The sequence below is a fragment of the Lepisma saccharinum genome, chromosome 18 (genome assembly GCF_977018435.1).
Source record: "Lepisma saccharinum chromosome 18, izLepSacc3.1, whole genome shotgun sequence".
NCBI classification, from domain to species: Eukaryota; Metazoa; Arthropoda; class Insecta; order Zygentoma; family Lepismatidae; genus Lepisma; species Lepisma saccharinum.
Window position 1 is genome coordinate 3,871,945 of NC_139246.1, and position 15,508 is coordinate 3,887,452.

Sequence of the window (15,508 nt, forward strand, 5' to 3'; positions counted from 1 at the left end):
ATTGAACACTGTAATTGGGCATGCGCCTGTTGTGTTTCAATTAAATAAATAAATAAATAAATGCCACAGCATTGCATTTAATTTTAAAAATTGAGGTTCAGGGGCACTTTCACATGGAATGTACCAATATATATACATGCAATGTTAATGAATGTTCGAATTTATATTAACAAAGTGTGTAACAATATGTGTGTGTTTGTGTCTATATAGGGTGCGCGGAAATTCCCCTTACAAACTCATAGGGCTAGTAGAGGGGACTGAGTAGACAATATGTGAAATAGGAACCCATGTCCTTAAACGTTCCGTTTCCGTGCTACAACCATGACAATGTGTCGGATGTGCCTGTGTTGGTATGCAACCGGGTAGGCAGTATATGACGTCAGAAGATCACCTGATGGCACGTGACGTCTACCCTGCCTGGAGCCCCATTCACGTGCCTCTGCGTCTCCGATGAACATGGTTGAGTACACGTTTGCAGAATACACGGACATAATCCTTGTGTATGGGGCAACAGAAGGGAATGGAAGAGCAACTCGTCGGCTGTATCAAGAGTGTTATCCACAACGTACGACTCCAACCCATACTCTTTTTGCCAGCATTACGCAACGGCTCCGAGAACGAGGTGCCTTCACCGCCGACAGGAAGGACTGTGGTGCTCCAAAGAGACGCCGCACGCCCGAATTGGAAGAGGCTGTACTGCACAGGACCCGTCAACAACGATGCAAACAATTGCGCGTGAAATGGGTGTTTCTCGCAGCATCTTGTGGGAGGTTCTGCATGAGCAACAACTACATCCTTACCACCACCAAAGGGTACAGGCTTTGACACCAGCCGATTTTGTACCACGTGTTAACTTCTGCACGTGGTTTCTGCACCGCTGCATCGAGGAGCCCCAGTTTCCACGTCGAGTTCTGTTCACAGATGAATGAAAATTCACTAAGGAGTGTGTTCTCAATTCTCGAAACAGCCATGTCTGTGCAGACGAAAACCCTCATGCGACGCATGTCCGGGGATTCCAGCACAGATTTGCTATCAATGTGTGGGCAGGTATTCTGGACGGTCATGTGATCGGGCGGTACCGTCTTCCAGCCAGGCTAACGGGTGCCGCGTACTTGATATTCCTACAGGAAGTATTGGCCCTGTTCTTGGATGCTGTGCCATTGAACGTCCATCAGGATCTGTGGTTTCAGAACGATGACGCACCGCCTCACTTTACACGTGACGTTCGGAGACATCTTACAAGAAGATTCGGGCAAAGACGGATAGGAAGAGGTGTTCCAACCGCGTAGCCCTCACGATAGACGTATTTAACGCCATTGGACTATTTCTTGTGGGGTCGTATGAAGAGTATGGTGCACAAGACTCCTGTAGAGACAGAGGACGAACTGCCGGCACGAGTTATGGTCGCTGCACAAGAGATTGACGGGACAAGAGGTGTGATGGAGCGAATGTACCGGAACATGATTCGTCGGTACCATATGTGCAACGACGTTGGTGGTCGTCACATCGAGCCACTGTTGTAGTTGAGTAGTGCCGTATGCGACACATCCAGTGCAGAAGACAGAAACGAATTGTTGCGTTTCACTGTCGACACAAGCGTTATTGTGATCAATGAATACGTAGTACGTTTCTTTTATGTTCCCTTGGCATTGTTGCCAAAGACAATTGTTTGTACTATGTACTGAGTCATATGTCATTCACTTCTGTACCTTACGTAACACCTCACTTAACATGGTTGTAAGAATTGATTACACTTTAGGTCATCAGGTGATATTCTGACGTCATGTACTGCCTACCTAGTTGAATGCCAACACAAGCAAATCCGACACATCGTCATGGTTGTAGCACGGAAACGGTACGTGTCCGGACATGAGTTACTACTCCTCCACTCAGTCCCCTCTACTGACCCTAGGACTTTGTTAAGGGGAATTTCCGAGCACCCTGTACATATAATATAAGGTTAAAGGTGAAGTTACCCGTGCATAACGCACCGTGATATGATCCACATTTTTATATGACGTCACCAGTAGAAAATATGTCACTAATGTATTTATTTTTGTGAAGGAAAGCGTAATTTCTTTGTTATTATATGTAATAATGCACCTTGTTTGTAATGTATATCTTTTGTTTATTGTTTATTATATTTTATGCTACATTATGGGTAATTTAATGTATCTTTGTTTGAGAGAGTGCACTATACGAATTTGTATTTCTAAACATGCATAGATGTCAGTTTTGTTTTGTTGGTAGAATCTTTTTGTAAATAGTGAGTGATTCATTTGTACTTGAATCTGTGTTCTCGAAATAGTATAAAAGAGAGGATATCGCGTAAGAAATATCACACTGTTTCGCCACGGATCGACGAAGCTTTTAAACTTAAAAACAACTCCTCCGTGTTGTGCATACATCCTGGTATGGTAGTTCGGGGCGCAAGCTAGGCCTATGCGATCATAGGTACGCCGATAGCCATGCATTGATGCTATGCACAATACTGCAACAATTCTACGTTAAATAATAAAGTTAGCCTAAGGATTAATTTGGAAATAAAAGGCTAAAGAGCAAATATTGGCTCAGTTATCATTGCATATCTCTTGGTGAGGTAGTTCGGGGCGGAAGCTAGGTCTATGTAATCATAGGCTTGCCGATAGCCACGCATTGAGTTTATGCGTTTTAGTTGAGTCAATTCATCGACAAAGCGAAATCCTCGCCTTTGTCTCAAGTATATTTGCATTATAATTCCAATAAATAAAGAATAAAACCTTTCAGTTTATACATACTGCAGTAATGTGGTTTTATTTCTCTGTGCTGTGAATATTGTCTTTGCCTAACACTATCCCTGTACCTGAAAGCAGTCTGTGTACTTCACCGAGTCTCATCGTTCACCGCTGAGTATTATTAAGTTAATATTAATAGTATAATAATACAATGCGTACATAAATATTAGAACGTATCAACCGTGCCATTGAAGCAAAATTATGGGATGTGGGGGTAAAGCCACACTCATTCTCTGCCAGATTGGAGATGGTGTGATCAGCACCACGCTCTGGCCGCCTTTACGCCCCCCTCTCCAGGTTCCCATTTCTTTGAGGCTGGATGAGCCTCAGAGGCGCTTTATGTGGAGACGCGGCCGGAAAAATTCCGACCTTAGATCACCCTCCCCGGGAGTCGATCCCGGATCTCTCGCGTCGTAGTCAGATGTATTATTATTATTATTATTCGGCTAAAGCAGTTGACTGCACTCGGAATGTTCTCATCGGAAAGATGGGACACTACTAGTTGCCGGAGAAAACCTTGCTTAGCTTACGTTCACTTATAATCTGGTGTAGAAACGTCTTGACAAGATTCTAATTATGGCCCACACGATTAAAAGTATCGTGCGGGGATTTATTTTATTAATTGATGTTGCGTTCTAAGTCCACTCTTTGCTCAGTATGGCTAATCGGGACTGGACCTACAGTCCCTCCAGTGGGTATCGAACACAGGGCCCCTTAGTTACAAGGCGACGCAACCACTACGCCATCGGGGAGGCCAGGGTCCTTCAGTATAACAGCTTATCATGCAACGATAGGATATCATGCTCGAGAGCTTTTCAAAGCAACAGGTATTACAAGCACTTGAGCATTACACAGTAGTTTGATGTTCTATCTTTGATTTCATCAGGGGCGTGGTGTGCATTTAGGTATTGTTAGCATCGCTTTAAAAAGAATCCCGGACGTATAGTGTAACCAACCAGTTTCTGCCGCGATCGAAGAAGCACAACGATGGTGAAATCGCTACAGTGCGCCGAGGCACAGGTGTTACAGAACTCAGCTCTATCTAACGTTGAGTATTGAACGCCATGCATTGTAACAAAGGCTGGGATTGATATGTACAGTCACGGACAGTTCTGGGTTGTAACAATCTCATTAACTTTCAATGGATTCGTTACAATTCAGTAGTGTCCGTGACTGTACATATATATGGACTAAAACTTCGCTAAATTTGGACTAACACATTCGTAAAATTACCCAAAACGATGCAAAGAAGAAGTCTTCATAGTGATTCATTATTCGTGTGATTTCAAATAAAGTTTTTTAAAAAAATTCCATTGCCTTAATGGACCTGGTGACATTTTAACTGTTCACTCCCAAAAAGCCCGTCCACACTGCTACTGAAACTGCAACGACATGTGAGTGATTGATACACGACTGACACTACCACTCGTTTGAGAACTAATAACTTGCAAATGTGTTAAACCGCGACAATTGGACCACAAATACTCCTTAAGCAGTATTATTGCCCCTCTGTGATGAGCGACAGTCGGCTGCCTTTGTTGTACTTGTATATTTACAAACGATACCAGCTTTCGCAACAATAACAAGAATAAGAAGTTCATTATATTGCCAAGAGACAATAAGCCGCGCGGCTGTTTCCTTTGTTATAAACTTGTCACCCATCAAAGCATGCCAATTTTAACAAAGAAAGCAATATGCATCGCATTAGCAGAAAAAATAACAGCTTTCGTCATACAATTTCTACAAGAACACGTGCCGGAGTCGAGAGTTGAAATTCTCATGCATCCACAAAGTTATTTCGTTTGAGCAATTCTAAAGTGATGAATTATGAACAATAGTACTGGAGGCATTATGGAATTTAACGTTCATTAACCAAACACATACACTTTCACATACACACACACAATACACGCACACAACGTCAAACCAGTCAAATACTTAAAATAAAAATATGTTGCTTCCAATTAAACAAAACCCACCGCGACTTTGCCTTTCTTCTTCCGTGATATAATTAATGCTTCATTAATACAGTTAGCAACACTAGTTATTAGCTATCCAATAAACGTGCACTGCATAAAAGAAGCAACCACTACGTCATGCTATACTTTCACATTACCGTCCCTGTCGAACGCTGTGAACCGTGACCTGGAGCGCAATTCAATTCTTTTCAATGATGTTTGCGCGAGTGTGTCCAGTTGGAATGACAATTGGCAACAATTGCGAAGGGTGGCGAGCAGGGTAGAACAAGTGATGCTGAGAGAGAGGGAAACGAAACGAAAATTTGGATCTGCGCAACGGCAAAGATATGTGTGTGTTGCTCTTTAATCCCACAGGTCGAAATTTAACGTATTCAAATATTAATCAGCATGGCTAGCTTGTTCTAAGATTGCTACTCAATAACGTCAATAGACGCCGGACTAAGATATTTGTAAGCGATGCACTTGCCGCTTCGATTGTGAATGTCATCAACTGAAAATGATTGCGTCATTGAATACGTTTTCATGTTGAAATAGTTTAGTGCAAGGCGTTTCACAGAGAAAGTGAACATTTTACCAAAATGAGAAAACATAATGTATTGCGTAAAGCTTGTCATTTTCCTTCACACTAAAAGAAAGTACACTTTTTGAATGCTTTTGGTTCACTTTCTTCTAAAATTTGTGTACAAAATCTGCACTGAAACCATACCAAAAGCGTACGAGATGTACTGAATGGCCATTTTAGAAACCATTAAAAGTATACTTATTGTACATTTTTATAACACCGTTAGAGCTTAGGTACTCATTTGGAACGCTTTATGCACGCTTTTTAAAAAGTTAAGTCAGTGCACATTTATAACATTTTTGGTATACGTTTCGTATGACAAGAAAGATGCTATCAGATATTGGAGGCCTTATGAAAGGAAACTGATTTACAGACTATATATAACATAACCCCATAGCTCTACAGCACCTTGGTGGGCCTTGGCTTACCTACCGACTGCTGGTCTCCCTCCCACACTGTTCCGCCATCACCTGTTATAGCGTGGAGGTCTCAGACCAGTGTTGGGGTGACGGGTGATCAGCTCGACGAACCCCCAGCCGTTGTTGTAGGTCTTCTCGACCGGGTTACGCTCACTCACTCGGAGCTTCTCAGTTTCCTCACGATGGTGGGTTGCCACCGGCCCTATACGTAGGTCGAATAAATTCCGACCAGAGCCGGATTCGAACCTACGCCGTCCCGTAGCGAACGATCTCAAGACGAGTGAACGCCTTAACCCGCTCGACTATGGAGGAGGACACAGACTAGATATACTCCGTGCAACAAATGAAGCACGCTCTGAATTTTACTGATTTTATTAATTTTACGTACAGCTGTACTGTACGATCTTTTATCAATAAAACTTGTTTGTCTTAACATTGCGTACCATATTTTCATTGCATTATTTGATTTGCTTTACTTATAGTCATTTAAAATGTGCAAGTCTGAATGGATGATATTCAGCGAACAACTTCCCCCACAATACATTGCACGAAATCACGCAGCCTCCATATTTCCAGCAAACGCACAAATCCTACATTGAAAACGTTGTGCGTATGGTCTTTGCCGAAGTGATTTAAGGTGTGATTATCATGATCATATGAGGAATATGTACGTATAAAATATTGCAAATTTTCTCACTGTGAGAAGACAGTTTCTTGCCATAATGCACTGCGTGATGACGTTACGTTGAATATCATCCATTCTGACACCTCATGTTCTCGTGTTCTTCTTTACAATATTGGTCAGGATATTTCTACTTTTTAACCTAATCAGTGTGATATTGATTGGCTATTCTGTGCATCAATGAAGATTGAATAGAACTATGAGAGTTAAGATACATGCACAAAATAGCCAATCAATAACATCACACTGATTAGGTTAAAAAGTAGGAAAATATATATATGAAACCTTGCAGTAAGTTATTAACGTTACTTCCATTATATTACTTTTTTGTAAAATCAATTGGTGAAATATGAATTGTAGCTTTCCTGGCGACGTGATTCGAACAGATGTGCGCGGGTTACCAGCCAGGTTAACTCTGCGTTAGCTTCCAACGTTTCGAGAGCATACATTGCTCAAATCTTCTGGAGTGTAAAAATGGATGTTTGTTTTCGTTCGTTGTCATGACAAAGTTTTGATCAGATTCATATATTTCTCTGAAATCTCACTACTCATTACATAGTAATTACATGATTCTCTGATGGCATTACATGATTTGACAGGATAACTCCCGCAACTGTTGCAGGGAGGAAACGTATGTGCTGTTCTCAAGACGACCCAAGACGAACACAAACAAAAAAACATATAACGAAATAAGATGGCAGACATCAGCTCCTGAAGAAGTCGAAGCCTGTCATCCGAATCCTTAGCGCGCTGGAGGGCCTGTAGTCCCTCCACCAATACACCTAGTGGCTGAAGCAAAGCTGAATTCAGCAGTAACTTTAACAGCCGACGTAGTACTTCCAAGTTGTCAGCTCTCTGACTTGGCGGTCTCGATGAACAGGCCTGTGATTGGCTGGGAGAAGGTGGGCCAAAGTTGGACTTGCTTCTGACTTACGTGGTTGAACGGCACTCGGCGGCGAAGTCGATGCTGGTTTAATAGGAGGAGCGGAGGCCGGGAGAGTAAACATTTTATTCCTCTCCTGGATGTTGGTGGTCCTAGCTCACTTCTTGAGACCGGATCCACTGGAAGCCTGTAATAAACGTAAATACAAGAGACAACCCTTGTAATTAGCAGTGTGCAACCGAGCACAGTTGACATACTTTACTGGAATTTCCGGTGAGCGCTTTGGACAGTCGGGGATCCAATATCGGCTATAGCATTTAAAGCATCTGGGGCCCATTTGACAGTATCTTTTTCCGTGTCCGAAACGTTGACATTGGTGGCACTGTAGTAGCTGCTGGAGTCGGAGTTTTTGCACCTTAATTTTGAAATTAGAGATGGAGACGGGGTCAAATATATCCGAGGAGGGTCTGGTCGGAGTCTGGTACCGAACAAAGAAATTTCAAGCAAAATCAGGAAAGGTATTAGCAGAAGCATAATTCTGCACGTCGTAATGTGACGACAACCAATGGTAAACGTTTTTTTGGAATCCCGATTGTTGGTTTCCGACGGATCTCCCTTGTTGGAAGGTGACGGTCTTTCTTTTAGACGTCGAACAGTATCCACGTGGAAGTCGAGTTCTCTTAGGGCGTAAAATATGCTTTCCTCTGAGTAGTCCCGAGGAACCTAGCGAATAAGTATCTTACGATAGTTCCTTGCAGCTATAAATGTGTGCGTCTTGAAGCCCTCATCTTGAAGGTATAGCCAATCCTTGTTAAAGTCGGGCACGTTTTTGCAGATTATTGTGAGTAGATTACACTGAGAGACGAATGTAGAAGGCGTGGAGGTTACCGTAATCAGTTCCGCAGTGTTAAGTACGGGTTGAGAGGAATTTACGGAAATCGGCCGAATGTGATTTTCGGGGCAGAAAGGCAACTCATCATAATGTAAAACCATGTAGACGAACAATTGTCAAATGGATCTTCATTCCGTGTCGAATTGTCCAGGCGGCGTTTCGCCCGTTTCCAGGCAACGAAGATTGAGACATCCTGTCTCTTCAAGTTCGAGGCCCGAAAAAGCACCAATCTCAACAGGGACGTGGGACTCCAGCTCAGTCACGCCTGAAACCAACTTCTCCGTAAAACACGACATCAGCCAATGAGAACACCAGGATCCACAGAGAGCCAATAGGTAAACAATGTCCAAAATCCACCCCTTCAAAGTCATATACACATATATATAACCCTACACTGGTCTCCATTTTTACATTCCCTGAAGATGAGAGCATTGTATGCGCTCGAAACGTTAGAAGCTAACCTGGCTGGTAAACAGAGAACAACTGTTCAAATCAATTGATTAAGTCTGACACAAATTATATGTGTCTGCTTGAATATAGGCTTGATGAAAATTCAAGTAAAAGTTTACTTTCTTTTCAGGAATTTGGTTACGAAATTTAAGGAATACATCTTCCCAGTTAGAAGAGGAGAAATTTCAATAGCCAATACAGCTGTACCTATTCTAAAATAAAAAAATCACAAGGAAAAAACACCTCTGCATCTTGCAGTTGCAAGAGGAGAACCTGATTGTTTGAATGTGTTGATAGAAGCTGAGTGTGAAATTAACATACACGATGTCGACGGTTACACACCATTGCACGTGGCGGCTGAGAAAGGCAATGCAGATTGTATTAGAGCCTTACTGCAAGCTGGAGGAATTGTCAATGTGCATTCAACAGATGGTATTTCACCTTTACACCTGGCCGCCATGTCTGGACATGCAGAATGTGTTAAAGAGCTTCTCATCAACGGAGCTGTTGTAAATGACACTGATTGCAACGGCGACACACCTCTTCACTTGGCTTGTCTCCGAGGACAGGAAAACTGTGTTAAAGTGCTGACTTCGGGAAGCGGTGTATTTCTTGACGAAATAAACAAGAAGGGTGACACGCCACTCAAGATTTGTGTAATGAATGACTACAAACAGTGTTCTGCAGTGCTTGTGGAAAGAGGATGTAGGATTGATTATAGTCAGGTTATCGACTGGCTCGTAGATAGTAGAGCATATATTAGTATGCTGTTGTTTCTTGACTGTGGAATGTTATTCGAAAGTTCCAGTTTTAAGGGTACATACGTTTTGCACAAGGCAATTTCGTATGGTGATACCAAACTTGTTCAATTGCTGATAGAATGCGGAATCAGTGTTAGCGTATGGGATAAAGCTGGTAATTCGTCAATTCATGCCTCATTGGAAAGTTACAATGTTCCGATTGCTACTTTATTACATGATAGCGGAGCTTCATTAATGCTTTATAATAGAAATGACAAAACAGTGTTGCCTCTAGTAGGAGTTAGTGGTTTGATTGGTTCCATTAAATGTTATGCTGAAAGTGGAAAATCATTCACATTAAAAGATGTATGTGACATTTCACTACACTCTACAGCTGAAAAATGTCACACTGGCGAAACTATTTGTTTACTGAACGCGGATGCAAACATATTTGATAGAAACAGTAGTTTGAAGAATCCAATACGCTTAGCAAATTCAAGTGGATTTAAAAATTGTCTATCTCTTTCCCTTAAAGAAGATACCCTTGAAACCATATCCCATGGACAAAAAGAGTCCCCTGTATATTTAGCTGCACAAAGTGGTGATATTCGTGTCCTACTGGAACTATTGAGAAATCAAAGTGTTCATCATTTTATCAACAGTTTTTCAGAACCATTGCATATTGCTGCTGAATACCGTCATGTTGAGTGTATATATGCGCTACTGGAACACTGTTTTGGTGAAATGGATCTCTGTTGCAAAAGCAAAACAGTTCTTGAAAGAATTGTGGATATTTCTGCATCACGGGATGACGTAGAATGCATTCGCTTATTATCACAATATGGTATTCCTTTAAACAATGCCCTACTTTACACCTCAAAACATGGCGCAGAGAATTGCATTCAACATTTAATAACATTTGGAGCCGAAGTTAATTTCGTTGATGAGTATGGATGTTCGGCAATTCACTATGCTTCTAGTTCAGGAAACGTTGATTGTGTCTCCAGATTAATAGAACATGCAAGTGATTTGACGCGCAGAACAAAAGATGGGAAAACACCTTTGCACTTTTCTGCTATCGCTGGTCATGTTGATATATGTGAGATACTTTTGAATCACAACGCTCCTTCTGATGTTATGGATGAAAGTGAACTTTCTCCATTGGAGTACGCAGCACAGAAGCGTTGGCGACCCTGCACGCACGTTCTGCTGAAATATAGCTCTGACGACGATCGTAAGGACAAACGTATACACTACGCTGTGCAGTTTGGATTTCTGGACATTCTGCAAGACATGGGTATTAGTGAAGATGAAGTGGATTGTGAAAATAATGAGAAGAACACAGTTTTACATGTTGCTGCAGAAAATGGATTTACAGAGATAGCAAAATACCTTTTGTCAAGAGGTGCATACGTTGACGTCCAAGGCCAATATAGATGTAGCCCATTGTTTCTTGCCGTTCGGAGCGGACATAGAGCCTGCGCAGAGATGTTGATCGAACGTGGAGCTAATGTAAATTTCTTAAACGTCAACAAATGGAATCCTCTACATTGGGCATCAAATAGTGGCCACGTGGATTGTGTTTCCTTACTTGTGGAGAATGGAGCATCAGTAAACACGACTGCGAAAAATGGGTTTACACCTTTGTTCTCAGCTATTGTAAATGGTCATGTGAAATGTGCAGAACTTCTCATTCAATACGAAGCTGATGTGAGTATCAGAAACAATCAAACTTGGTCCGTTCTTCACAAGGCATCATACCTAGGAAATCTGGAGTCTATTAGCCTCTTGTTGTCTTGTGGGGCTAATGTGAACCAAGAAGACAAGCACGACAGAACCCCATTATTTCTTGCTGCTGAACGTGGAATGTTTGAATGCATCGCACTCTTGATCAGAAATGGGGCAAATGTTAATCATAGAGACGTGAAAAATCAAACACCTTTACACTTTGCAAGTGAAAATGGACAAGAGAAATGCGTGAGTTTACTCCTAGAGAGAGGAGCTGAGTTTGATGCCAGGGAGAGTATGCTTCAGACATCGTTAATGTTAGCTGCAAAGGGTGGTCACGAGGGGTCCATGAAAAAACTGTTAGACTTTGCAGCTGATGTTAATGCTGTAGATATGTACGGTTACTCGGCACTACATTACGCTGCAGCTGAAGGAAAGGAGAAGTGTTTAGAACAATTAATCCATCATGGCGCACACGTCAATAGCACGTCCAATGATAAGCAAACACCCTTACATTTAGCTGGTGGGTATGGACATGAAAATTGTGTTAAAATATTAATATCTTCTGGGGCTGAAGTAAACATTGTCACAAAAGATCATGAATCCGTATTACACAACATTGTTCAAGTAAAGAGAAATTCATATGATATGCAATGCACTGAAGATAGTTCAGGAAGTAGTAACTCGATAGAAACTGCAAATAAAGATGCGAGGCGGAACAGTAGTTTTGTAAATGAATTAATCACCAACAGAGGTAAATGTATATTACAGCTACCTGAAGGTAAATGTGAAGTCAATCTCGTAGACAAATATAACAGAACTGCTTTGCACTTTGCTGTTTTAAATAGACTATTGGATTGTGTTGCATTGTTGCTAGAAAGAGGTGCAAATGTTAATTGTGCGGACAGTAATGGCAGAACCCCTTTACATTTAGCTGCAGAGAAGGGTGACTTAAGATGCGTTGAAGAATTGCTAAAGTTTGAAGCAAATGTTAATGCGTTCGACCAGACGGGATTTCAAGCAATACATTTTGCTGCTATGAAGAGAGATAACCAAGAAGTGATAGCTTCATTAATTCGGAATGGAGTTGATCTAAATCCCACAAACATGTGTGCTCTCAAGTGTCCCACTCGTATTGCTGTGGGAAGAGGCCTTCTAAGTAATTTGGAGTCACTCGTCAAACTTGGCAACTGTGTTAATTGTACCAATGAGACGGGGAAAACACTCCTTCACTTTGCAGTTCAAAGTTGCAAACACGACTTCCTTGAAAGACTCTTGTCCAAAGGTGCTCAGGTAGATAGCCAAACAGTTGAAGGAGTGACACCTCTACACATTGCTGCTATTAAAGGTTGTGACAAATGCATTAAACTATTGGTACAGAGAGGAGCTTCGCCCACAATGCTTGATTCAAAATTAAAATCTCCCCTGGCATATGCCACCGAGAAAGGTCACAGAAAATGCATTAGAATATTGCATCAATGTCAGCAACAGCAGATTGTACTGTAGTACCTATTGGTATAGGATTCTAATAACAAGATAAAACAAGTCCAGTAAACTTTGCTTAGAGTACAAACAGCGAAATTATTTACTAATAATCTAAAAGCGCACTTTGTAAAACTAGTACAATAATTTATTTCTCTTATGGCATGTTATTTAGTTCAGGCCACACTGAAACAGAAGTCTTACGCAAACTTTCATGTTTGTTATCAAAATTTACTCATTTCAATACTATAGTTTAAAATCATTACCATTTACACTGAAATAAATGAAATTACGCTAATGCACTTTATATTCTGCCACAATGTAAGTAAATGACACATTTATAGTAATGATAGTTAGGTTCGAAACTGCGTGTTACAAATATATAATCTTTATGTTAGCTGTGTTTGGAATGTTGTCATTTGTGGCTGATAAGGAAATTAGATTTATGCTATTTGCAATAACTGAATGTTGGTAATTGTTCGTCGTTTCTTGTAATGATTAATTGTTTTAGTAGATTCATGTTGAAATGTGACATTTGTCACGTCAGAAAGAAAAAGTGTGACTCTCTAATTGTGAAAATATCTTATATAATAAGATGTACATTTTGTAAATGCAAGCAATCATGATTATTTATTTCCATAAAGATAATCGGAGGAACTCCAGCTATTTTCCTTTAAAGAGGTAAGAAGTTCTATAAATTAGACCTGTGATAGTATGAATATGGTTTTTGATTTATAGTGATATAGATATTGCATTATTTTCCTTGCGTAAATTATTTTTACGAAATAGTGCCTTTCATTCTGAGCTTGTAACACTCTAATAAATGAACAGAGAAGAAAAATATTTTATTTTTGGACATCCATCATGTGGTCCTTCTTTAACATATATTTCTTTCAGCTGATTCTGGAATGGTGGTGAGGTGCTTGTGCAGTCTTTTCGAAATTTATGCTCAATTTAATTTAATTATGTATTAGAGGCAAGGGGTAATTTAGAAACATTAGTATTGTTTTTATTAGTATTATAATTTCATGTCTATGACATTTCTCCCGTAAAATTTGATATCTCTTCCTGAGGAAAGAGAATGGAGTCAAGTCTGCCTCCACGAAATCAGAAATTACACTCTGGCCTCCCACATGACGGCCAGACGCCATTTAGTGTGGATCGTTGTAGCTCTGTTAATCGTAATCGTACAGTATTAACAGTTCATTTATTGAAAACCAGATAACTAGAGTTCGTGAAGATAAGCTGCAGAGATTAGATATTAGAAGACAAACGACATTATTTCCTCATCAAAACGGCTGACAAGCTAGTGTAGTTAGAAATGCATTCGTTCACATAGCTTCTACGTAATATAATCTGGCTTATGGGAACAGGTAAAGGATAAAAACACAGAATATGTGTATCACTTTTTTGTAATTTGCGTCCTTTGTGAATATTACATTACTTTCACATTTTTCAATTAGTATGTGTGTAAGATAAATGTGTTGTGAATATTGTGTAAATTGTGTTATACATATATATGTGTACATATACACTCCTTACAAAAAGTTTGGAATATTGTTACATTAGGCCATAGATTTTGACTGATTGATTTTGCTTTGGTGATTTTTAAGTCCACTTTATACCCAGTAAGACTAATCGGAACTAAACCTGAAGTCTTAAGTAAGATCCGAACCTCTATGTGTTTCCACTGGGAATCGAACCCTTGACCCCTTGATTACAAGGCGACGACGATTAGACGATAGATGATAGACAAGATGGCATATGTCAAAGAAAACACGAGAACATGCAGCAGACAGATACAATGTGTTGTTGAATTCCAATATCTTGCCTATCAGGTATTGCCTAATATAACAATATTCCAAAATTTTGTGAGGAGTGTATATGCACTCACAGACACACAATACATGCGGTAATTGTATCGTATTCGAAATCAAAATTTTTAATTGTGTGTGAATTTAAATTTTACCTTTGGAAGGGAGTGATAACGATTTCTGGTTGGGTACGTTATGATTGATGTAATTGGTTTTCATTTGCGTCTCTTTTCTACCCTTTCGGCTAATCGCAATAATGGTGGTAAGATGAACTTGATGAAGAGACAGTCACGAACACTATTGACAATACAAAACTAACCGCTACATAGATCATGCCTGTGATTCCAGACGCCAGAGCTTCGATAGTCTGCACAATGATGACGAGGGTGTGCTACGTGGAAGCAAGGTTGTCATTTGGGTGTCTACGGAAAGGGTAAACATGAATAATGAAAAAAAGAAAAATATATAAAAATTAAAATGAATTGGAAATAAATAAATATTACAAACAAAAACTTACATGCAAGAATAAAAGTCTAACAACAGCAAAACATACAAGCTAACGCATTCTTCATAATAATAAGACTGTTTTAAATATTTTTCTGATGTATGAATTTCAGTGCTTATATATGTAAGCGAATTCATGGTATGCTTGTGCTCTTGTACAGTGGGATCCATGAGTATTGCCGTGTCCGTTACCATGTTCGTGCACTTTATTTGACCCAATAAGAGCTTCAAGAATTAAAAGAAAACTCAAAACAGCTGTTGACAACTTCAGCACCAGCAGACATAAAAATCCATCGCTTAAATACACATCGGATGTAAGAGAAATTAATGAAAATAGTCATGCACGGTAATACTCATGGATCCCACCGTACAAAGTATCTGTGTCTGTGTCAATTAAAAATTATGTTACTTGCGTAGCAGAAAGTAATTAAACTAAAGTATTCCGTGGCGCAAGAGCCCTTTGAGGGCTAAGCCCTGGCAATTGGCTTTTAGTTGGGTGAAGCGTAGGCTGTCCCATCAGTGGCGTACGCAAAGTAGGGGCTTATGAGACTACAGTTCCTACCGAAATTTTGAGAAAATCAAAATTCTGAAATGAAAGC

General features: G+C 40.2%; 2 protein-coding genes across 2 annotated transcripts in view; both read left to right on the plus strand.

The window, feature by feature from the left end:
• The first annotated feature begins 1,349 nt into the window (after positions 1-1,349).
• Positions 1,350-12,898, plus strand: LOC146002634 (uncharacterized). Its single transcript, XM_083140596.1, has 3 exons — positions 1,350-1,490; positions 8,875-9,346; positions 9,920-12,898. The coding sequence occupies exons 1-3, from the start codon at positions 1,350-1,352 to the stop codon at positions 12,613-12,615; spliced, it is 3,309 nt and encodes a 1,102-aa protein (XP_082996722.1). The 3' UTR covers positions 12,616-12,898.
• A 988-nt stretch (positions 12,899-13,886) lies between these two features.
• The window catches only part of LOC146002635 (uncharacterized), a 32,113-nt gene continuing 30,491 nt past the window's right edge, over positions 13,887-15,508 (plus strand). The window contains exon 1 of the mRNA XM_083140597.1: positions 13,887-13,964. The gene's annotated coding sequence lies outside the window, so the exon portion shown is untranslated. The remainder of the gene's footprint in view (positions 13,965-15,508) is intronic.